General features: G+C 31.9%; 3 protein-coding genes across 5 annotated transcripts; 2 read left to right on the top strand and 1 right to left on the bottom strand.

Moving 5' to 3' along the window:
* Positions 1–2,370: 2,370 nt before the first annotated feature.
* LOC102585161 (calcium-dependent protein kinase 32-like) lies at positions 2,371–6,937 on the top strand. Its single transcript, XM_006351162.2, has 8 exons — positions 2,371–3,464; positions 4,093–4,216; positions 4,304–4,447; positions 5,124–5,276; positions 5,381–5,496; positions 5,615–5,782; positions 6,100–6,330; positions 6,480–6,937. Exons 1-8 carry the CDS (start codon positions 2,967–2,969, stop codon positions 6,618–6,620), a joined length of 1,575 nt encoding a protein of 524 aa, XP_006351224.1. The 5' UTR covers positions 2,371–2,966; the 3' UTR covers positions 6,621–6,937.
* Positions 6,938–7,758: 821 nt separating this feature from the next.
* LOC107061321 (NAC domain-containing protein 2-like) lies at positions 7,759–8,460 on the bottom strand. Its single transcript, XM_015310386.1, has one exon. It carries the CDS (start codon positions 8,458–8,460, stop codon positions 7,759–7,761), a length of 702 nt encoding a protein of 233 aa, XP_015165872.1.
* Positions 8,461–15,259: 6,799 nt separating this feature from the next.
* On the top strand, positions 15,260–19,197 carry LOC102584846 (zinc finger CCCH domain-containing protein 30-like). Of its 3 annotated transcripts, XM_015310404.1 has the most exons (3): positions 15,276–15,552; positions 15,844–15,927; positions 16,696–19,197. In XM_015310404.1, the coding sequence occupies exon 3, from the start codon at positions 16,719–16,721 to the stop codon at positions 18,828–18,830; it is 2,112 nt and encodes a 703-aa protein (XP_015165890.1). In that variant the 5' UTR covers positions 15,276–15,552; positions 15,844–15,927; positions 16,696–16,718; the 3' UTR covers positions 18,831–19,197. The 3 variants fall into 3 exon arrangements, with proteins under 3 accessions (XP_006351223.1, XP_015165890.1, XP_015165891.1); XM_006351161.1 differs by lacking the exon at positions 15,844–15,927 and having other exon boundaries at positions 15,260–15,552; XM_015310405.1 differs by lacking the exons at positions 15,276–15,552; positions 15,844–15,927 and adding an exon at positions 16,420–16,601.
* Positions 19,198–23,458: the final 4,261 nt, after the last annotated feature.

Genomic DNA, 23,458 nt, shown 5'->3' with positions numbered 1-23,458 from the left:
TATATATATATATATATATATATATTATAAATAAGTTATGGTATGGTATCATACTTTAATTATATTACGTAAACTCTTAGGAAAGATTGATATTTAATAACCTTAATTATAATAATATTAATCTAAACTATTCCCTCTCTCTCTTTAAATACTTCACTTCATCAACACTCAAGACTCAACTAATTGGAATAGTAATGATAGATTTGCAAATAACGTAATAATTAATAATGAATGACTTTTCGTGAATTTAAAATATGAAATAATCAATACAAAGTTTGGCTTAATGCTGCAATTTTATTTATTTTTAAAAAATAAAAAATAGTAAAACTATTTATAGTCCAATTCATGTGGACTACTAGAGTCAGCAAAATATCACTTTTTGTTGTATATTTATGATTGTGTGTATTATTTTTTTATTTAATATTTCGCAATCATATATAATTGAAAACGTATCCAAAGTCAAATCCCCCAAGTTAGACCAATTCAATACAACCTACAGCAATCGAAAGAAAATGACTAAAGTACCCTTTCACTTTTAAAATAACAATCATAAAAGTATAATTATTTATATATTTAAAAATAATTTAACCCTGACTTTTTTCATTTTATCTTTATAAAACATACTTTTATTATAATAGACATATGTACCGATATAAAATCACAACTTTTAAAAATATTTATAGTGTGCGGTAAGTTTTTTTTTTTAATGTGTTGAATCAATTATAACTTTATAAAATGAAATAGATAGAGCAATTTCTACAGTTTTTCAAATTTTGAAAAATTATAATGATTCTATGTTCGAATAATTTTTAGAAAATGGGTGAAAATTATCTATGGAAAAAGATTTATATTCTTATACTTAAAAAGGGGTACCAACTACAATGAAGTCTAAAGAATTAAGAAAAAAACATCTTTAATTTCCTTCTCCAAAGGATGTAAGTAATATTATGGTTTAATCCCATGAGTAAACATTTTCAAAATTATGATCACTAAAGTATGTAAATAAAAAAAGACAAAAACAGCTTTTTGATATAATAAAATAATGCATATGTTGCATTGGTTTTAACATGTTTTTTACATTTACACCAAAAATAGAAGCAAAAATAATAATAATTTGGAAACAACAAAGACCCTATAATGCCATCTAATGGAGGAATAATATAAAAGTGAATATTTTTTTTCACAAAAAAGGCAACATACTTTACTATTACTATTAATAATAAGAATAATAGGAAACTTTATAGTATGTTCTAGAAATAGATATAATTGTCAACATGCATTTGTTAAATTCATAATCTATATCTTGAATTTAATTCTTCGTTGAAATTAGAACTTCCATTTTAAGTTCTTCTTTTCACATTTTTTTTCAACCAAAGGATATGACTTTTAGATGGAGAGAAACAATAAAATGCTACAATTTTGTACAAGTATAACCACAACAAAACCCACACTTTACAAAGAAATTAAATTATGAAAAAAATATATGAGAATTTAGCTAAGGCATAGTTTGATTGGAGGATTAAGGAATTATTATTTGAGAAATTAAACTCAAGATTATTTTATCTCACATTTTGCTGAACATTAGATTCTAGGTTTATCAATTTTAAAACAATATACCACAATCGTGACATTATTTTTATCATATACTCTAGAATAACAATCTCAAAATTAAATACGAAAATGATATATTTGTCCTTCTTCAAAACTCTTCTCACACTTTAAGAAAGCCAAAGTAAAATAAAAAATATCACTTTGTCTAGTTTAAATTGAATAAATGCATACATTTCGTATATCTCATTTTTAGTCTAATGAACCAAACAATTTGCAATAAGAATTTGTTGATTAGATAATCTCGGAATAACTTAATCACCAACCAAATAAATCTCTAGGAGTCAATTGGTAGTTGATTAGAGTTATGCAGATACTAATAATGCATGCATTAGTTATCACAGTAATGTCATATATTCTGCATAAATAATATATAAATTCTCTCATAATTTATATTTGTATTAGTTATACAGATTGGAAATCAAATACATATTAATTTTATACATGAATCATTTTACCTCTCAATCAACTACCAAATATAATGTAACTTATACATAATTTAATGCTCGAACAACTCACCTCCAAACCAGCTACCGAGCGACATATAAGAAATCAAACATTATTGGAGGGAGGGGAAGGGGAAGGGGTGGGGGTGGGGTAGGAGTAGGACTCTTGGTGATGACAAAAGAGATGAGATGGACCAACTTTTTGTAAGCAAATTATTAATTCCCTAGCCAATACTTTTTCACCAATATGCATTTGTTACAAAAGATGACATTTTTATAATATGAAAAATATATTTTTAAAATCCCATTTTGTTTATTCCAAAGTGGGTTCTTTATTTTGGACAATTTAGAAAAGGTCAAAATAATACACACATTCACAAGAGTAATGTGCATAGTAGGGAAGTTTCCATGAACCCAATTTTGACCTTTGCTTCTCTTCTCTTCTCTTGTTTATATAAATTGGGTTTCTTCACGCGTTAAATTTCTGTTCAGATCTTGTTTTTTCATCTATAAACACTTCAATTTCCATTTCTTTAGCTTACCCTTTTGTAAAAATCTCAGGGTTTATTGTTCTTTTTAGCTCGAAAGCTTCAAAATTGAATTGGGTTTTGTGAGATCTGAGATTTTTGTTAGGTGGTATTGGAGTTTTCAAGGATTTAAGGGAACCCACTTGCTTGTTTTCTTGATTTCTGGGTAAATCATTTATAAAAATTGGATCTTGGTTGAAGTTTGACTAGTGAAAGTTGAGATTTTTGTGTGTTGATTTGGTAGGGAAAGCTAAGATTTTGAGACCCTTTTAGTTTTAGGTGAGAATTGAAGCTTTTTGTTGTGTTAGTTTGGTGGGGAAGTTAAGATCTTGAGACCCTTTTAGCTGAAAGTTTTGAAGAACTTGGGTTTTGAGGATCTGGTTCAATGGGTAATTGTTGTGCAGTACCAAAAACTTCAGAAACAGAGGAGAAGAAAAGGGGGAAGAATAAGCCAAACCCATTTTCTGTTGATTATGCTCATGGGAATGGACATAAGTCCTATGTGTTGGATAATCCAACTGGTACTGATATTGAGGCAACGTATGAGTTAGGGCGTGAGCTTGGTCGAGGTGAATTTGGGGTTACATATTTGTCTACTGACAAAGTAAGTGGAGATGTGTATGCTTGTAAATCAATATCGAAGAAGAAACTAAGGACTCGAGTGGATATCGAGGATGTAAGGCGAGAAGTTGAGATCATGAAGCATTTGCCTAAGCATTCTAATATTGTCACCTTAAAGGATACTTATGAGGATGATAATGCAGTGCATATAGTTATGGAGTTGTGTGAGGGTGGTGAGCTATTTGACAGGATCGTTGCGAGGGGGCATTATACTGAGAGGGCAGCAGCTGCTGTGACTCGCACAATTGTTGAAGTGATTCAGGTGAAGACTTGTTTTTAATGCTGTGTTAATCCTTAGTTATTTAATGATCTACTCTTAATTGCGTTATTTAGATTTGAAATTTATGTTAGTAAGTAGAATGGGAGAATTGTCACAACAGCCTAATGAATTGCCATGCTTGTTTAATATGCTTTAGGGTGCTAGTGATATAAGAATGTGTTGAATAACGTAGAGGAATGAGAATGCCGTTGTCATGCTAAGTAGATCAGCTTTCTATAAAGGGAACTAGCTTGTTGGCAATTAGGATTTGTTAAACTAATAAAGGAGTGAGATTGCATGGACATTTTCTCATAGATCTTTTTGGTCTGATACCAAGTAAGCTCTAAACTTATCGTTTCCCAGTCAGTTGGATGGCGTGACACGCTAAGTAGTCCAATTCAACATTGGGGAAAACGACATTGTGGAGTGATTGGTGTATGTTCTCTTTGCACCATTTGTCTCGGAGATTTTGTCATTTTTCAATAAGCTGAGATCAACTATCTGAGACCTTTAAAAGGAAAGATATTAACTGATTGACAAGATGCAAAATTCACATATGTTTAAATAATTTCCAATTATGGCTGGTTGGTTATTTGATATTTAATTACTTCTCTTTTTGTTTGGGTTACAGATGTGCCATAAGCATGGAGTTATGCATCGTGACCTCAAACCTGAAAATTTCTTGTTTGAAAACAAGAAAGAGACAGCACCATTGAAGGCAATTGATTTTGGTCTCTCAGTATTCTTTAAGCCTGGTAAATTTCCTAATATTTTTGTATCTTGCTGCTTTTGAATACTTGAACGTTATATTCACCGTTTAGCTTGTCATATTGGTTTTACAGGTGAGAGATTTAACGAAATTGTGGGAAGTCCGTACTACATGGCGCCCGAGGTGCTGAAGAGAGACTATGGTCCAGAAGTAGATGTGTGGAGTGCTGGAGTAATTCTCTACATCTTGCTATGTGGTGTTCCACCATTTTGGGCAGGTTAGTGTCCTTGCCCTTGAAGGGCTAGTTATTGGTGATTCACATTACAAATATCTTGCATGTTGCTACTTCACCAGACTATTTGGTGATGCAAACTCTTTATCCATATTCTCTTGTTGCTTATAATATTTATCAAGGGAAGTAATTCTTGCGCACCTACAATCTTGGCTCTGAGGAGCAGTTGTCAAAAAATGATAATCTTATAGTAAAAGAGACAACTATTAGTAGTGATGATTATATGGAGTATTATTTTTGTGTATTGCGATTCTTTTTAAAAAAATTAGACCAGGATACATGGTATTTACAAATTGACAATGACTCGAGTAAATGCATCTCGACTTGCTCTAATTTGTCCATATTGATCCTTGCCCTCGAAATTGATACTCTGAACTTCCAAAATAGCCTGCTCCATCTTATAGCATTCTCAAATAAGCATTGCTGGTAAAAGAAATTTTTATGGAAGTTTCTTTTGGTATCTTAATTGGTGCTCCTAATAATCTGTTTCCGAGCAAACAGATTGGCAAGTCAATTTTACTCTCTTTTAGTTTATACTCCAGAATAACTGTCGGAAGGAAGAAGCTGTTATATTATTTTATCAATCAACTGTTAAATACTAGCACTGGTTTTTGTTATGGTCAGCATGGTGCTTATATTAAAAAAAATTCTATCATTGCAGAAACTGAACAAGGAGTTGCTCAAGCGATCATTCGTTCTGCTGTAAATTTTAAAAGGGACCCTTGGCCTAAGGTCTCTGACAATGCAAAAGACCTTGTGAAGAAGATGCTTAACCCTGATCCTAGCAAGAGGCTTACTGCTCAAGAAGTTCTAGGTAAAAGCACTGGCTAAAAGAGTTTTTTTCATTTACTTCGTAAGCCATGTGAAAATTCATTATTCCTTGTCAAAGCTTAACGTTTCTGCTCTGACTGCTTATAGATCATCCCTGGATACAAAATGCAAAGAAGGCTCCAAATGTTTCTTTGGGTGAAACAGTGAAAGCAAGGCTCAAGCAATTCTCTATGATGAACAAGCTAAAGAAAAGAGCTTTAAGGGTGCGATTCCAACTCTGAGAATGATGTTTCTTCTTTTCTTTACTGTGAATGTTTTTCTCATAACAGCTACTAGTCTTGGGTTGAATTTTCTTCAATTAATTGCCTTTCTACCTCACAGGTGATTGCTGAGCATTTGACAGTGGACGAAGTGGCTGGAATAAAGGAGGGATTCCAATTGATGGATATAGGTAACAAAGGGAAGATTGACGTTAACGAGTTGAGAGTTGGGTTGCAGAAACTTGGCCATCAAATTCCCGAATCTGATGTACAAATTCTTATGGATGTTGTAAGTATCGAATTCTGTGTGTTGTATTTGACTTGTGGTCCTCTTATACTACCTAGTTGAATGCTTGAACCATCTCAAAACAATAAAATAGACAAAATAAATCAATATTCTACTGCTGCTGTTAGCTCCCCGCACCCAGTCAAAGTTGTTAAATGGCATATTCCTTCGATTATTGATAACTTCCCCCTCCATGCCCCATTGCCAGGCATCTGGATCTTAGCTAAAAAATGACTTGTATAACTACATTAGAATACTAGCCATGGCATTATAATGTTACTTGGGAGGAACAAAGGAAACTAATCAGTGATATTTCACAGGGTGATGTCGATAAAGATGGATTTTTGGACTACGGGGAGTTTGTAGCAATTTCAGTCCATCTAAGAAAGATGGCAAATGAGGAGCACCTGAAGAAGGCGTTTGATTTTTTTGATAGGAATCAAAATGGATATATAGAGATTGAGGAATTAAGGGAAGCCTTAGATGACGAGATTGAAACCAACAGCGAAGAAGTTATTAATGCTATTATGCAAGATGTAGACACTGACAAGGTCAGTAATATATTTTATATTCTGTGTGTTATATGATCTGGTTCCTTGTGTATTATTCTTATCCCGTTGATTCTATGAACCTGGGATTGGGAAAAAGAAAACGACGTTGTCATGCATTGATTATATGCTTACGTTTCATTCTCTTTCAGGATGGACGGATAAGTTACGATGAATTCTCTACTATGATGAAGGCTGGAACAGATTGGAGGAAGGCGTCAAGACAGTATTCACGTGAACGATATAATAGTCTCAGTTTGAAACTGATGAAGGATGGATCCTTACAAAGCTAGTTAAGTAAAGCTTTTGGCTTTCTAAATTCGTCCCTTCTTTCCTGTTCACCTTTCAATCTGCCATTTTTTTATTTCGTCTCTGTAATTTCTCTTCTGGGGGTGGATCAATTAACTTGGGGACTAGAACATTCATGTGTTCTTTGAGTTGTAATCATGTTGTGTTATTTTCTTTTTGTTTTTCGTTTGGACGATCCGAGGAAATATGGTGAAGGATAGAAAAGGTGATTATTGTGGTTGTATATAGGTTGGCATCGTATGCTTCAACTGTTCAGTTATGGATACCAGTTATTTAATGATACAAACATTTCAGATTCAAATTCTTTATTTGTTAACGTCTGTATATACTCAATCATCCCTGGACCCTACTTGTGGAATTATATGAGGTATGACGTTGTAATTGCCTCAGGTTGCATATAACTCTTAGCCTATTTTACATATATAAACAGAGAGGGAAGAAGTTTAAATCAATCAAAAAGAGAAGCCAAAACATAAGGAATTAGTATACATCAAAATCTTTTTCTTTTGAATAAAGAGAGGAATGAAAGTTGAGAGTTTAGTTCTCTCATTATATACATTACACATAAATCAAAACTATGTATATTTTCTAGCATCAACTGCATACAAATTAGATCATCCCAGTAACGACGAGAAGCTTTGGCCGCTGATTAAAAAATCATCAACAGAAGTATATTGAGTTGCAGTGATGTTCATCATCTCATTAGTCAATGTTGATGGATCATTATAGTCTCCTAATAGCAATGACTGAATACTATTATAGTTAGGCCACTGGGGTTGTGTTGTCATATCGTTCATCTTCTCATCATCACATCCAACATATCCTGATTCAATATTTTGCAATGGCTTCGCCATCTGTTGAGGAAGTTGATCACCATATCCATATTCATTAGGCCCCTGGGGTTGTATATCATCATCATCATCGTTTCTACGGGAAGTTGTTGTAGGCATATGATTTACTAATTCACCAGTGCAGATAGGCCCCTGGGGTTGTGTATCATCGTCATTTTCATTGGCAGTTGTTGTAGGCATATGATTTCCTGATTCTTTAACTTTACACCTAATGTAGCACAAAACAACATCCTCGTACTTTATTAACAACTTTATTACCTTGTCGTCAAGACTATACTCTTTCATAATCCATATGTTGAGGAAGTTGATCACCATATGCATATTCATTAGGCCCCTGGGGTTGTATATCATCATCATCATCGTTTCTACGGGAAGTTGTTGTAGGCATATGATTTACTAATTCACCAGTGCAGATAGGCCCCTGGGGTTGTGTATCATCGTCATTTTCATTGGCAGTTGTTGTAGGCATATGATTTCCTGATTCTTTAACTTTACACCTAATGTAGCACAAAACAACATCCTCATGCTTCATTATACCTCTATTTCTTAACAACTTTATTACCTTGTCGTCAAGACTATACTCTTTCATAATCCAAGAAACATCATTAACTTCATCCTCACCATCCTTTTTATTTTCTTCATAGTTATAACTTCTTTTGATCCCAACTTTCTTTGCCCCTACCGGTTTTCCTTTAGCCTTCCCTTTCCAACTTCCTCCTCCAACCAAAGTCCGAATAAACCTTGTATGGTCCGATTTTAACTTCTTTAATTGAGTAAAGAAATATTTAGTATCTGATGAGCCTTCCAATAACACCCATGGCTTCTTACTCCCATAAAGATCTCCAAATGGAATATCGTTGCAAACATAATTGTTAGAAGCAACAAATTTTATTAGATAGCGAATAAGTTGGTCATCAGTGGGCCGAAACCTGACTCCTAATTCTGACACTGGAGAATCATGGGTGATGCTCATAATTCTGTAGTGAAGAGAGTAGAAAAAAACTTTATGTTGTGTTGTAGAGAAGGTTATAGAATGATGAGTAGTCTTTGGTAAGTGGGTTTATATAGAATACAAGTGTAAAGGCGGTAAATGGAAATAAAAAAAAGTTTCCTTATATAAAATCAGTTACTTACTGTATAGAATGATGCCTTATATATAAGTTTGTTTGTATAAAGGGAACCAAATTTAAGAGGAATTGGGAAATGTAAATGCAAAAACTTACCTTATATTTCAAAATTAGTTACTTAAAATCACCCTAATACAAACGTAATGCAAAAACTTTCCTTATATAATAAAATTTGATGTATAATCAATAATTATATGATAAGTGAGGTGTACTTATAAGTTGATTCCAATTGGGAATCAGCTATCCGTTGAGAGTGTTAGCTTAGTGTTGTTTTTATAATCTACACACACCAGAAGCTGCAGCAGGATGAAAAACCTCTCAATATGTTCCCTACTCCAATGGTATTATTGCGAAGGGCCCAATGCAGTGGCGAACACAAGATTTTCACCAAGAGGGTTCAACATCTACTGTATATTATAATATATGAATAAAGATTTTAATGTTGCATATGAAATGCCAAAGCTCCATTTACACATGGACAAGAAAAAAGAAGTATATATGATTGAATGCCTTGTACAGAATGGTACATATCAACAACTGTTTCTGGTTTTAACCTTTCCCATATAACCTCCTTACTCTCTAATATGAAAATCGAAATTATAAGCTCGGAGCTGATCATCATAGGAGAATAGCAACCTCAGACAATAGACATAGTTTAACTATTTTGATCACTAGTCTACGCTAACAACAGTGAATTTCATACGGTTTGTATTTCTAAATGATCTGAAGGTCTGAGATTGAGCAGAGACTTAACATTAATTGCAAACAAGAAATTTAAGTTTCTTTTCAAACTTTAACCTGAACAGTACTAGCAATCAGATAAGTAGAGATTAAGAAATAAAAGTATATTTGATTATATGAAACAATTTCACTTACATATTCGTGTAATCATAACTACCTATATATTTTAGACTAAGAAACCAACTCAGATAGCCATACCTGGTTTTCTCCCATAAAGTCATCAAAATCACCTAATTCATCTATTAATAAGCACTCATCGTTGTTTAAAACACCAGTGAATGTTGGATCAACTTGATAATCTGCTGTCTCTTCAACATTCTGCACTTGCTCTTCGTGATATGTTGACGATTGCTCAGGAACAACAAATTCAGCATTAATATTTCCTTCATTCATTGTAGCACTACTTCCTTGAACCATTGGACACGTGACGATTAGCTTAGAAAGTTGATAATCATCAAGCCACTGGGGTTGTGTTGTCATATTGTTCATCAACTCATCATCATATCCAACATATCCTGATTCAATATTTTGTATTGGATTCACCATCTGTTGAGGTTGATCACCATATGCGGATTCATTAGGCCACTGGGGTTGTGTTGTTATATCATTCATCTTCTCATCATCACATCCAACATATCCTGATTCAATATTTTGTATTGGATTCACCATCTGTTGAGGTTGATCACCATATGCGGATTCATTAGGCCACTGGGGTTGTGTTGTTATATCATTCATCTTCTCATCATCACATCCAACATATCCTGATTCAATATTTTGCAATGGCTTCACCAACTGTTGAGGAAGTTGATCACCATATCCAGATGCATTAGGTCCCTGGGGTTGTGTATCATCATCGTCATCATCATCATCATCATCATCTCCACGTCCTGATTCTTTATCTTTAACTTTCCTCCTAATGTAGCACAAAACAACATCCTCGTGCCTCATTATACCTCTATTTCTTAACGACTTTATTACCTTGTCGTCAAGACTATACTCTTTCATAATCCAAGAAACATCATTAACTTCATCCTTACCATCCTTTTTATTTTCTTCATAGTTATAAGTTTTTTTTATCCCAAATTTCTTTGCACCTACCGGTTTTCCTTTGTCCTGCCCTTTCCAACTTCCTCCTCCAACCAAAGTCCGAATAAACCTTTTATGGTTTGGTTCTAACTTCTTTAATTGAGTAAAGAAATATTTAGTACCTGCTTCCATTAATTCCCATGGCTTCTTACTCCCATAAAGATCTTCAAATTGAATATTGTTACAAATGAAATGGTTAGAAGCAACAAATTTTATTAGATAGCTAATAAGTTGTTCATCGGTGGGTAGAAACCTGACTCCTAATTCTGAATCTGGAGAATCGTGATTGATTCTTGTGATCCTCATAATTCTTGTTAAACTAACTTTATGTTGTGTTTTAGAAAACGGTACAGAATGATTAGTAGTCTTTGGTAATTGGGTTGTATAGCATAGAAGTGTAAAAGCGGTACGTAAATGGAAATCAAATTTTAGAGGGAATTGGGATAAAAAAGAGTTTTCTAATTGTCAAACTAACCGTAATGCAAACGTAAAGTCCACTTTTTCTATTTTATTTTATTTCTAATTTGTAAAGCTGTATAGAATGATGCCTTATATATAAGTTTGTTTGTATAAAGACGGTAATGGAAACCAAATTTAAGAAGAATTGGGAAATATAAATGCAAAAACTTTCGTTATATTTCAAAATTAGTTACCTAAAATCACCCTAATACAAAAGTAATGCAAAAACTTTCCATATATAATAAATTTAAAATTTGATGAATAAATAAATAATCAATAATTATATGATAAGTGAGGGTGCTTATAAGTTGATTCCAATTGGGAAATGGAGCATTATTTTATGGCATAATACATAAACGTATTTTTTAACGTGATTTCAATTGATTTTTATATTTTTAAAATTTTGAGTGTGCACAAATAAATATTTAAACTTGTTTAAAACTAAACAAATTAACACATTCATATGAAAATAATGTTATAGGGTGATACGTATCATTACTATTGCATTATATTTAACATAATTACTATTGTGACATTAATATAATATTTATATTTTAAATTTTGAATGTGCACAAATAAGTATTTAAATTTGTATAAAGCTGAACAAATTAACACATTCATCATATATGTAGAAAATAATGTTATGGGGTGATACCATCAAAATTGTGACAATTATATAATTATCGTTGAATTATATTTAACAATAATAATAAATAAAAATATTTAGCAACATGTCACATGTTGATACTTTGCATAAATTTCCTTTGTGGAGATCAACAATTACATAAACTTGGTTTGTTTTCAGATGGGACATCACATAATTAATGGAATTTTGTTTCATTATTTGAGTTGACTAAGTTAATATAGAAGTGAGATCAAGAGTTGGTTAGTTAAATAATCTTTTATAAAATTAAGATATTTAAATTAAAACGAAAAAAGTAAGATATTTAAATTATTTCAAGTCAGATATACATAGATACTGTTTTGCTATCAGATACACTGGAATAGGGATATAGGAGAATGAGAACAAGAGGGAGGCTAGCGAAATTTGTTTATCTATCTTAGATACACGGTGAATCACACAAAATACACACTAGATTCATATATCTAGTGTAATTCGCATGCATTTGGGATTCCAGGTATGCGAGCGTGATATAAGAGGCGAGCAAGATGGGAATGAGGTGAATGAGATGAGAGGGAGGCCAGCGAGATTTGTCTATGTATCCCAGATACATACAAATCTATTTAAATACAGTGTATCTAGAACAAATTACAACTATTTTTGACCTCATGTATCCCGATATACATGTACATGAACGTATCAGGAAGCACACCAAAATCTCGTCAGACTAATAATAGTGCAAAATAATGTGTATCTAAGTAATTAACTCTTAGAGTACTGAAATTTTGATAAATTTCTCTTTTAATATATAATTCTACATTATAGGATAATGTTAATACTTTGACACATTCATAGTATGGAAGTCCAAAAAAAAGTTTGAAAGCAACCAAAACACCCAAATTTATTTTGTGGAAGATGACAATAAAATATTTTCTTTTTAAAAAGTGAACATTAAAAGTGGAACTTTAATTATTGATCACACACATGGCAACAATTTGTAATTTTAGTGGATTCAATCACAAATGGGCTTTTATTTAAATGCTTTGTCGAACTAGTTAAAAGGTTTAGGATTTAGTGGACCATCCATCAATCAAAAGCCCATCAACCACGTATTCTCGATTTTGGAATTGGGGCCATAATAATAACCGCGTTGTTTCTCTTACGACGATTCGATGTTATTTCATTATATGATTTTGATCGTGTTATTACGATATCTACTGAAGTATTTGAATTTATTTCGATATGATCTTGCTATTAGCATGAAAATGGTATTTTTACTTTAAGATAGATGTTTAGTTAAATTAATTGAATGCGATTATTTAACGTGTTGGACTTATTATGGTTCATACTAATTTTTATAAAAAAAATAAAAAAACCAGATACACTTTGCTAGTTTTAGATTTTAGCATTTTTTTTTTTGTAGGTATAAGCGTGAGATTTAACTATCTTGCATTGTTTTATAGTTTTATTTTTAACTCAAATTTATATCAAATGCTTTCATAAATTATTTTTGATATAGAGATAAATATTTTGTCATAAGATATTTTTTAGTGTTTGATTGACTATTAGTTAAAGATGTTTTTTTTTTGTTTCGCACCTGATGTTTGATTTTGTATTAAAGTCTGAATACTTTGAATTTGCGTCGCGTAGGACCTCATTCGGAGAGAAGTGCTTCCTGCGATGAATTTGTCCATACCCAAAGTTCAAAGCTGAGTCATCTAAAGTTTAAAATACATTATGACAATTTATATTGATATATTTGAAAATATTAAAGATTGACAACCATATTTAAGGTTATTATTAATACAAATGATCAATTAATACTCATAAATATATGAACTACCAAAGTCATTAATTCTATTACTTATGGAAAAAACATTTCATCATATACCAATATAAGGTTAATTATGATAAGATAATAATGATTTTGAATCAGAAGTCTTGGTTCTAGCTTTGATAATAAAGACATGTGAATTCAGATTAATTGATTAATAAATTTTGACAAAAAAAAAACGTTAAAATTGTAACTGAAAGGTTTTAATGGAAACAATATTTTGCATTTTTGTGTCATCATCATTACAAGTTATTGGACGTTACGATTTTTGGACAAACTCCCAAGTTAAATAAGACAATAATTAAAATATAAACTAATAATGAAAAACAAAGGAGAAATTATATTTGAACTATATAAAGATTGAATATCTTCGTTTTTCACGTACAAGCAAATAATGTTAGTTAAATGACTACTTAAAATTTTACTTTATTGATGAGACTTCGACTCCATTTTTAATTTTATTGCTTTTGAGACAATATGATTTATTCTTTGAGGCAAATGATAATGTGTTTATTAATATAACGTATAACGACAAGTGACAACGACATATTTAGAGTAATTTTATAAGTGACATCTTGAAATGAAGGTGCTATGCAATCTTATTCCTACTTTATATAGGTAAAAAATCTATAAACTTTTATTTAACTCAAGTAAAATATATTTTAAAAATACAATAATAAAAAAAGCTAAATAAAGAATAATGAAAAAAGAATCGTAACAATAGAATTTTGTCATAATATTATTGAATATTGCTGATTAGTCCTTCCGTTTCATTTTGATTGTCCTGTTTTGACTACATACGATATTTAAGAAAATAATAACATATGTAATCTGTAATTAAAGATATGTACTCTAGAAGGCACCAAAATACTTTTTTCCCTTTAATTTTAATTTTGTAATTTTACTGAAAATGTTATTGTATATTATTGATTACTCCTTCCGTTTCATTTTGATTGTCCTGTTTTGACTAGATACGTGATTTAAGAAAGTAAATAATATATTCAAATTTTGTAATATGAAATTAAAAATACGTATTCTAGAAGGTACCAAAATCCTTTTTTTTCTTTAGTTTTAATTTCGTAATTTTAGTCAAAATGTTATTGTATATTATTGATTACTCCTCCCGTTTCATTTTGATTGTCCTATTTTGACTAGATACGTAATTTAACAAAATAAATAATATATTCAAATTTTGTAATCTCAAATTAAATATACCAATTTTAGAAGGTACGAAAATCTTTTTTTTCTTTAATTTTAGTCAAAATATTATCATAGATTACTGATAACTCCTTCCGTTTCTTTTTATTGTCATGTTTTGACTAGATACGTAATTTAACAAAGTATATAATATATTCGAATTTTGTAATCTTCAATTAAATATACGTACTCTAGAAGGTACCAAAATCCTTTTTTTCTTTAATTTTAATTTTAGTCAAAATGTTATTGTATTAGTAATTACTCCTTTCGTTTTTTTTTATTGTCCTGTTTTGACTAAATACGTAATTTAACAAAATAAAGAATATATTCAAATTTTGTAATTTCAAATTAAATATACGTATTCTAGAAGGTACCAAAATGCTTTCATTTTGATTGTTTTGTTTTGATTAAATGCGTAATTTAATAAAGTAAATAATATATTCAAATTTTGTAATCTTAAAAAGGTACCAAAATGCATTTTTTTAAATTTTGTAATATTAAATGGAAAAGACTAAAATGAAAGAGTTATTAGAAAACGAAAAAGACATATTTTTCGAATAGACTAAAATAAATAAATAAGTCAAATAAAAAATCAATAGTGTAATAATTTCTATTTATAATTAAAATTAAATGTATTTAGTAATTTTTATTGTTTTTATTTTTATATAAAAGGTAAATTGAGAGTGATGAATATACTAATGAGTGAAAATTTATAGAGAAATCAAGAAAGAGAAAAGAGAGGGAGAGAAAACATAGGAAATGGTGAAGAGAAAATAGGAAGAATCAAGTCTTTCTCTCTCTAGATCTGTAAAAATCCCTTCTTTTTCTCCCCAACTCTCCTTTTCTCTCTCTAGATCTATAAAAATCAAGTCTTGCCCACTTTCTCTCTCTATATCTATATATATATATATATGTCCTGTTAAGACATGAAATGGTACTGAAGAGCTGCTGCTGGTCTTAACAAATTGATCTTTTTTTATCTAATCAGCTCAATTTTTGGTGAGAATTGATTTTATTTAACTTCCCATTTGTTTGTTATGTTCTTGCTCTGCTGCTTTTCAATTCTTGATTGTCCTTGTTTGGTATGTTTTTTGTGTTAATGTTTGTTAATTTTTTATTTGAGTTGAGGGTTTATCGGAAACAGTCTCTCTGTAGATCCCCACTTGTAGGATTATGCTGCACATGATATGTTGTTGAGGGGTTTCTTGTTTTTTGAGTAATTGGCTTTTGGCTCAATGATTTTGGTTGATTAGCTGCAAATTTTTAACCCCTTTTTTGTTTGTGTTGTAGTTGGAAAGATTTTGTTGATTTGGGGATTTTTTTTTATTGAACTGTGGACTGAAAGCTTGAAGCATCTTGTTATAGGTTTGAAAGGTCATATTCCCTAGAAATAAACCAAAATTTAAAAAGACTTTTTTTTTAAATTCTGAGATAGTAGAATCTGTGCTTTTTGTTTTCAAGAAAAATGAGAATTTTAATCTACAAAAGTTGTCCTGTTTGGCCGTAGATTTTGAATTTGAAGTGCTTGTACATGTATTTTACTTGGAAAAATTTGAACTTTCGTAAGTGGAAGTCCCAAAATTTCAGAAATTGGTATGAGATAGTGTCTGGGAACTTGAAAATGTTTAAAGATTAGATTTTGAGATGAAATTTCACGGCCAAACAGATATATGAAGATAAATTTTTGAAATCTACTACGAAAATGTATGGCGTAACGCTCGTGTAGTATGTGAATTTATTCGTAGGTTGATTGAGACAGAGTCTTTTTGCTTTTCTTTTCTGTTTTGCCATTCTGTAGAGAATATTAGTATTTGTTCCCATCAGTCTCTCTGATTTATGCCTTACCTTTTTCTTTGAGAATCAGAAGATAAGTGTCCTTTTTCGTGACGTCTCCGCATGGTGAGTTGTTTTTTTATTGTGATAGAGATAATTCTTGGTTGTGCAAATATTCTAATTTGTACAGTAAGTTAAGTTCTGTCAATAAAGCAACTGCTTCGTGAACCTGCAAATGTGCCATTGAAGTTAAGTTTTTATCAGTTGTCACTGAGGTTGGCTTTTTCTGTGCTGCTCTAGATTTACCGTAATAGATTTTGCTTGATATGTTGTGTTGTGATACTAATTCTTGATTTTCATCTCTTTCAGTTGGTATATATTGAACTACAGGCATGAACATGAATCATTTGACTGTTGAAACTGAAGATACTCTTGCTAGCTTGCTTGAAATTGCATCCAACAACGATATAGATGCTTTTAAAAGATGGATTGAGCATGATCTATCCAGTGTTCATGAGGTTGGGTTGTGGTATGGGCGTCAAAAGGGCTCAAGGCAAATGGTTCTCGAGCATAGAACCCCTTTAATGGTTGCTGCTATGTATGGTAGTATTGATGTTTTAAAGCTGATTCTTTCTCTAGCTGGAGTTGATGTGAATCGTTCTTGTGGCCGTGATAATAGCACTGCCCTTCATTGTGCTGCCTCAGGTGGATCTTTGAATGCTGTTGATGCTGTCAAGTTGCTTTTAGAAGCTGGTGCTGACCCAAACTTCAAAGATGCCTATGGTCATCGCCCTCTTGATGTTTTAGTTATTTCTCTGAAGGATCACACCATGAAATCGTGTCTAGAAAATCTGCTCAAAACTGATGGAATGGGAGATTGCAACCTGAGGGTGTCTATGGCCAGTTCAAACTCAAATTCTCCACCACTTTCGCCTTCTCTTGGAAATATATCCCCATCTTCTGCTTCAGATACAACTTCTTCCCCGAGGAGTGCAAAATCTAATGACCTCCCTGTGCCCTCTCCTCCAGAGAAGAAAGAATACCCGATTGATCCTTCCTTACCTGACATAAAAAACAGCATCTACTCCACAGATGAATTCAGGATGTTCTCATTCAAGATTAAGCCTTGCTCTCGTGCATACTCCCATGATTGGACTGAATGTCCATTTGTCCATCCAGGTGAAAATGCTCGAAGAAGAGATCCAAGAAAGTATCACTACAGCTGTGTACCTTGCCCTGAGTTCCGCAAGGGAGCTTGCAGACGAGGGGACATGTGTGAATATGCTCATGGAGTTTTTGAGTGCTGGTTGCATCCTGCACAATATCGAACCCGGCTTTGCAAAGATGGTACAAATTGTGATAGAAGAGTTTGTTTCTTTGCCCACATGCAAGAGGAACTCAGGCCACTGTATGTCTCTACTGGTTCTGCTGTTCTGTCACCTCGATCAAATGCTTCTGCTGCCAATGCAATGGATTTTGCTGCTGCAATGGGCCTTATACCAGGTTCTCCATCCTCAGTCTCTGTCATGTCCCCGTCACCGTTCACTCCTCCAATGTCTCCCTCGGCTAATGGTGTTTCAAACATGGGTTGGCCACCACAAAATGTCCCAGCTTTGCATCTTCCTGGAAGCAATCTTCAGTCCAGTCGCTTGCGTTCATCACTAAATGCAAGAGATATCCCTGCTAAAGACCTGACTATGTTGTCTGATTTTGATGTGCAGCAACAGCAGCTACTAAATGGACTGTCTTGCCTATCCCAGTCCAGCATGAGTGCTAATTCTTTTAACCGTTCAGTTCGTCCTAAGACCTTAACCCCTTCGAATCTCGAGGATTTATTTTCTGCTGAGGGCTCATCTCCTAGATTTTCTGACCAAGCTTTATCTCAAGCTGTTTTTTCCCCAACCCACAAGTCCGCGGTTTTCAACCAATACCTGCAGCAGCAGAAGGCCATGTTGTCTCCGATTAATACAAATTTTTCACCAAGAAATGTTGACAATCCTCTATTGCAGGGCTCTTTTGGAGTTCCATCATCGCGGAGTATGTCTCCCCGAGGAATGGAACCAATCTCACCAATGAGTTCCCGTGTCTCAATGCTTGCTCAAGGTGACAAGCAACATCAATTTAGGAGTCTCAGCTCTCGTGATCTTGGCTCCAGTGCTGCTTCTGCCATTGCTGGCTCTCCCATCGATACTTGGTCAAACTGGGGCATAGCTCCAGGAAAGCCAGATTGGGCTGTCAATAGCGAGGAGTTTGGTAGGCTAAGGAGATCATCATCATTTGAGCTTGCCAACAATGGGGAAGAGCCTGATCTATCTTGGGTCCAATCTCTTGTCAAAGAATCACCACAGGAAGCTAAGAACAAATCTGCATCTCGAGCTTCAGGCCTTACAGTTTCTGGTGCAGATATCAGCGAAGGCTCAACCTCTGGTTCCCAGATTGAACAATATGATCAACTTGGTGCATGGATGGAGCAAATGAAGCTCGATCAGCTTATAGCTCGGTAAAATATCCTTATTTACATTTTACCGATCCTTGACGCTACCAAAGCATAAGGCTTCGGAAATAGTCACTGGTTTCAATTCTTGGTGTTCACTTCATGTTGGCTTGGAAGCAGGCCAGCAGCAGTAGAAGGTCCATGATTCTGAAGAAAATTATTTTTCTAATTTGATTGAAAGCAGGTATAAGAGAAAAACCTGTTTACGCGAGTTTTCTCTAACCTTACAGTATGTAGACTCATTACTCATAAGAAAATTTTACCTTTGCTTATTTGGATCAGAGTACTGAAAGCAGTTGTCATTTTTGTGACAATTATGCATTAACATGAAATTATTTCATCTGAATATTGTTAAATGTGTTGATTTTTTTTGCCCAGATGAGTATTTTCTGTATTCTGATGTTTGTTGCTTGGAATATTGTTAGTGCTAGAAGGTGTTGTGTAAAGGTAGATAAAAAAACTTTCTGATTGTAGTTGTTGATGTAAATTTGGAATCAGAATTCCATATGCCTTTAGCTGATACATTAACAACTACATTCTCCTAGCCAGCTTGCACGCACCTCGAGTATCTTTCATGATATTTGCTACCTCCTACTAATAATTGCGCCTAGTAAGGCTTAGACAGATAGAAAGAAATCAACAAGTGTTTTTTTGACTTTATTGGTATTTGAACCCTAGTAATCCACAGTGTCAGAGTTGGGATTTTCATATCTGGAATTTGAACTTGTGATCTAAAACAATTTTTGAATCTCTTTCGCATTTACTAGAATTTTCCCTTGATTGCTTCAAAACCACTTAGTTTTTATCTTATTTGCATAGTATAATTTTTTAGTGAACGAGATTCAATTGAACTTCTTTTTTTCCCCAAGCTACCTTCATCGCTTACTTCGTTAACCACTGGATCACGCTCTTGAATGCGATACCTTTATCATGGAGATTGATAGGATTCTTACTTACAAATACATGGAAATCCTTAGTTGTGGACTTGTGGTGGATTCCAATTCCCCAAAAGTTGGATTTGATGTTTTGGTAATTTTTAAAAATTAGATTAGGAATAATGAATCCTTGTATTTTAAGGGATAATTATGTTAGTGGAGCTTCATGGCAAATATATTAATAGTAATTCATTAGATGCTGTTAACTTTTATGTGCATTTGGAATTCCCAATTGGTATAAAGAATTTCAAAAACATCTAATATGCTTTAAGTTCCTTTTGGATAAATAATAAGATTCCAAAAGCTGTTGTATAAAGAATATTGGCTCAAGTAAGTCCCTTTTAGGACATTATAAATGTAAACGATACGTAGAAGATTAACATGATTCTGCACGAGAATGATTACGTGTAAAATAAAAACAAAAAAAAAGTATAAATAAATATTATAGTAATATATATATATATTATTTAACCATGATTAATTGATGACCATTTATAATAAAGGGGAAAAAAGAAAGATGTCCTTTTAGATTGGTGGATTTATCTTTTTTCTTTATGTTCTTTTCTTGTTGAAAGTTATATCTTTGGTGTTGAATTAACCAAATGGCATCATATCTTAGAATTTGTAAATGATAAGGACTGAAAATTCAGTAGTTGAAAATAACCTTTTTTTAAAAATGAATAAACCATAAACTAAAAACTAAAATTTTCTAAATCACGAGTCTCTTGAGTACTAGGAAAAGGCAAATAGATAAACAGATAGGGAAAAAAAATACATTTTAAAAAAAAATATTGATCCTTTATAATTAATTAGTACTAATTTAATTGTGATATCAAATTGTATAATTATGTTATTTTCTATTGGAGCTTAAAGAAATGAGATTATTATGTGGTCAGACACTCAAACTTCTCTATAACATTTTTTTTATAAAGAATAATTTATTTTTTTGTAAAAAATAATGTTTCATGTTATGATATGTTATTATATGTTTTTTATAATAACGTTTTTGCTATAATATTCAAAATATTATTCAGATAAATAACGTCGTTATAAAGAGATTTGATTATATTAATTATGTGAAAAAAAGCAACTACTATGATATGATTTGATTAAACTAATGTTAGAAAAAGCAAACATATATATCATATTCAATTCAACTATGTTTCTGAAGTCAAATGTTGATTTGGAGTTGTCATGGTTCTAGTTTCTTCAAATTTTATATATTAAATATAATGGACATATCTCTTTTTATTAAATTTTATATCTTTGTTTGTTTATTTGTTTGTCTATGAAGGTTGAATTTGAGGGAAACTTTATAATATTCCTTATTTATTTTTTTTCTACTTTTTTTTTCCTGGTTGTACAGTTGGAGGAATAATACTTTGACCATAACACATTTTTTGAAAACAATACATCATTATAATTTAAAAAATGTTGGAGCTAGGTTTCTTTTATTTAGTGAAAATAAATAAATAAGGTTTAGAGAGGGGTTTTCTATAAGTCACGGTTGTTGCGAATTCGCGTTCGCTAAGGTTAGTATTCACAAATTTAAATACTATTAACATTCACATATTTGAATTAGTCGAGTCGTAGCTGAATATCGGATTGGAAACAATAAAAAAAAAAGAAATCATAGTCCTTGCACTACTACTCTACCTTTAGCCTTTATGTCTATATATGACTCTAGAAGTCTTGTTTTATTAACTTATACATCTTTTGGCAAAACAAAAATTCAATGAATTTAGGCTAATGTTTCCAGCACATTAATGCTATATATGTACAAAAGGAAATTAAGAGCACAAGGGTAAATTTTAGCTAGAGGTTTATTACCTTGTTTTATGAAAGAGGATTCATGTGATAACTTTTAGATGCTTTTATGACTATACTTAACTTTATAAAAGGTACTTCATATTCTACTAACTATCCAGTCGTGGAATGGATGAGATTCTTTTATCTTTACTTAGAAGTCTAGCCGTGTTCGAAAAATCTTGACATACAACACTTTCCTCCTTTAACGGATCTTACGAGTTACAAATCTGAATTAGGCAGACCATCTAATTTAGTTGTTGGCACATCCTTTCTTAGTCACTTCAACAAAGGGAAATTATTCAAATTATTTCTCTTTAGAGGTGAAACCAAATCATTCAAGAATAAGTTGGGTATTTCCCTGTAGAGTAATGGTGGAAATCAATCAGCTTCCCAACCATTACATGTGTTTCATAACATTTCATTATATTAATTATTAGGTAATGTAATCATCTTTCACTATCAAAAATCTAATTATTGGATATATGTGACAATGTATTTTGCCAAACATCTTAATTAGTTCCACTACCAAACATATGGAATGTTATTGCATAATTCACGGTGTCCGAGCAAGCTTACGTGCATCTTGAATATTTCACGTGATATTGATTTCCTCTCACCAGTATTGTTACCAGACAACTTTGCCTACCAAGGCTGAAACGAATGAGAAGAAATTGAAAATATGTTTGCCTCTGCTAGAATTTAAACATTAGACCTCATGGTTCTTCTATCACTTCATTTATCATTACGTCACATCCTTGAATGCATATTTTTTGCTACTTCTTCATGGATGATATAGAGGTGGAATTTGAGCAAATTACATCATTATAATGAACAAAAGTTGGAATGAAGTCTCTTTCCTTAAAGAAATTGAGATGTATCACACATATATTTGTGTATATTCTATTTATATTGTCTAGTCATCCTCCATTTTCACAATTCTACTTACATTTACTATGGGCTTAGCCTATGCCAACCCCACTCCAAAATTTGTAAATGGAAATGTAACATGTGAGTGAATTTTTAACTTATTAATACACTCTAATAGCCCAAATAATCGAGTTAAATGTTTGAATGATCATTCAACTTATAGTAATTGATCAACAACTATCACTCAACTTATACTAAGTTTATAATTGTCGTTACCATTAAACTACTTATTATAAGTTGAGTGATCATTCAGACATTCAACTTCATAAAAGACCTATATGTTGTTTGAAAATGGAAAAAAGAGAATACAATTCTCTTTTCGATTCTCTAGTATCAAAAATAATTATGGAGAACATAGTACCGGAGTCATAGCCCTTCTTTTTATTATGTTTTGTGCGTGTCATGTATTACCCTATCCTTAATTATCTTTTTCTTTTGTTACTTTAGATTATTAAAATATTTTCTCAAAAAGAAAAAAAAAAGCCACTAAAATAGAAGTACATTTTCTCCAAAAATAGAAGTTAAATCCATTTGTTGGGTGAAAAAGGAAATTAAAATTATTTCAAGTTTTTCTTGAAAATATCAATAAATAGTTAAATCCATTAATTATGGACCTGCCAATCTTTTCTCCTCAACTACATCCATAAATAGGCAACAATAAATTTTCATGATATCTATAAATATACACCGTCTGTCTGGTTATAAAAATGATACTTGTCCGTTCATATTTATTTGTTCATTATATTTAATAATATATGCTTATTTTTACTTGTTAAGTTGAAAGTTCAAGAAATGATGAATAAGATAACTTATAATAATTAAAATGATATGATAAAATTATGCTTCATTTATTGCTTCTTAAAAATATGTTAAACTAAATATATATAAACAAAGACGAACGGACGGAGAAAATAAGACGTTTGAAATGTATGATATATAGTACTCATGTGGTTATAAACATCGCATT

This window comes from Solanum tuberosum, unplaced genomic scaffold (genome assembly GCF_000226075.1).
Source record: "Solanum tuberosum cultivar DM 1-3 516 R44 unplaced genomic scaffold, SolTub_3.0 scf00129, whole genome shotgun sequence".
NCBI lineage: Eukaryota > Viridiplantae > Streptophyta > Magnoliopsida > Solanales > Solanaceae > Solanum > Solanum tuberosum.
Note: the sequence above shows the minus strand (reverse complement) of the source record. Positions and strands in the feature narration are given on the sequence as shown.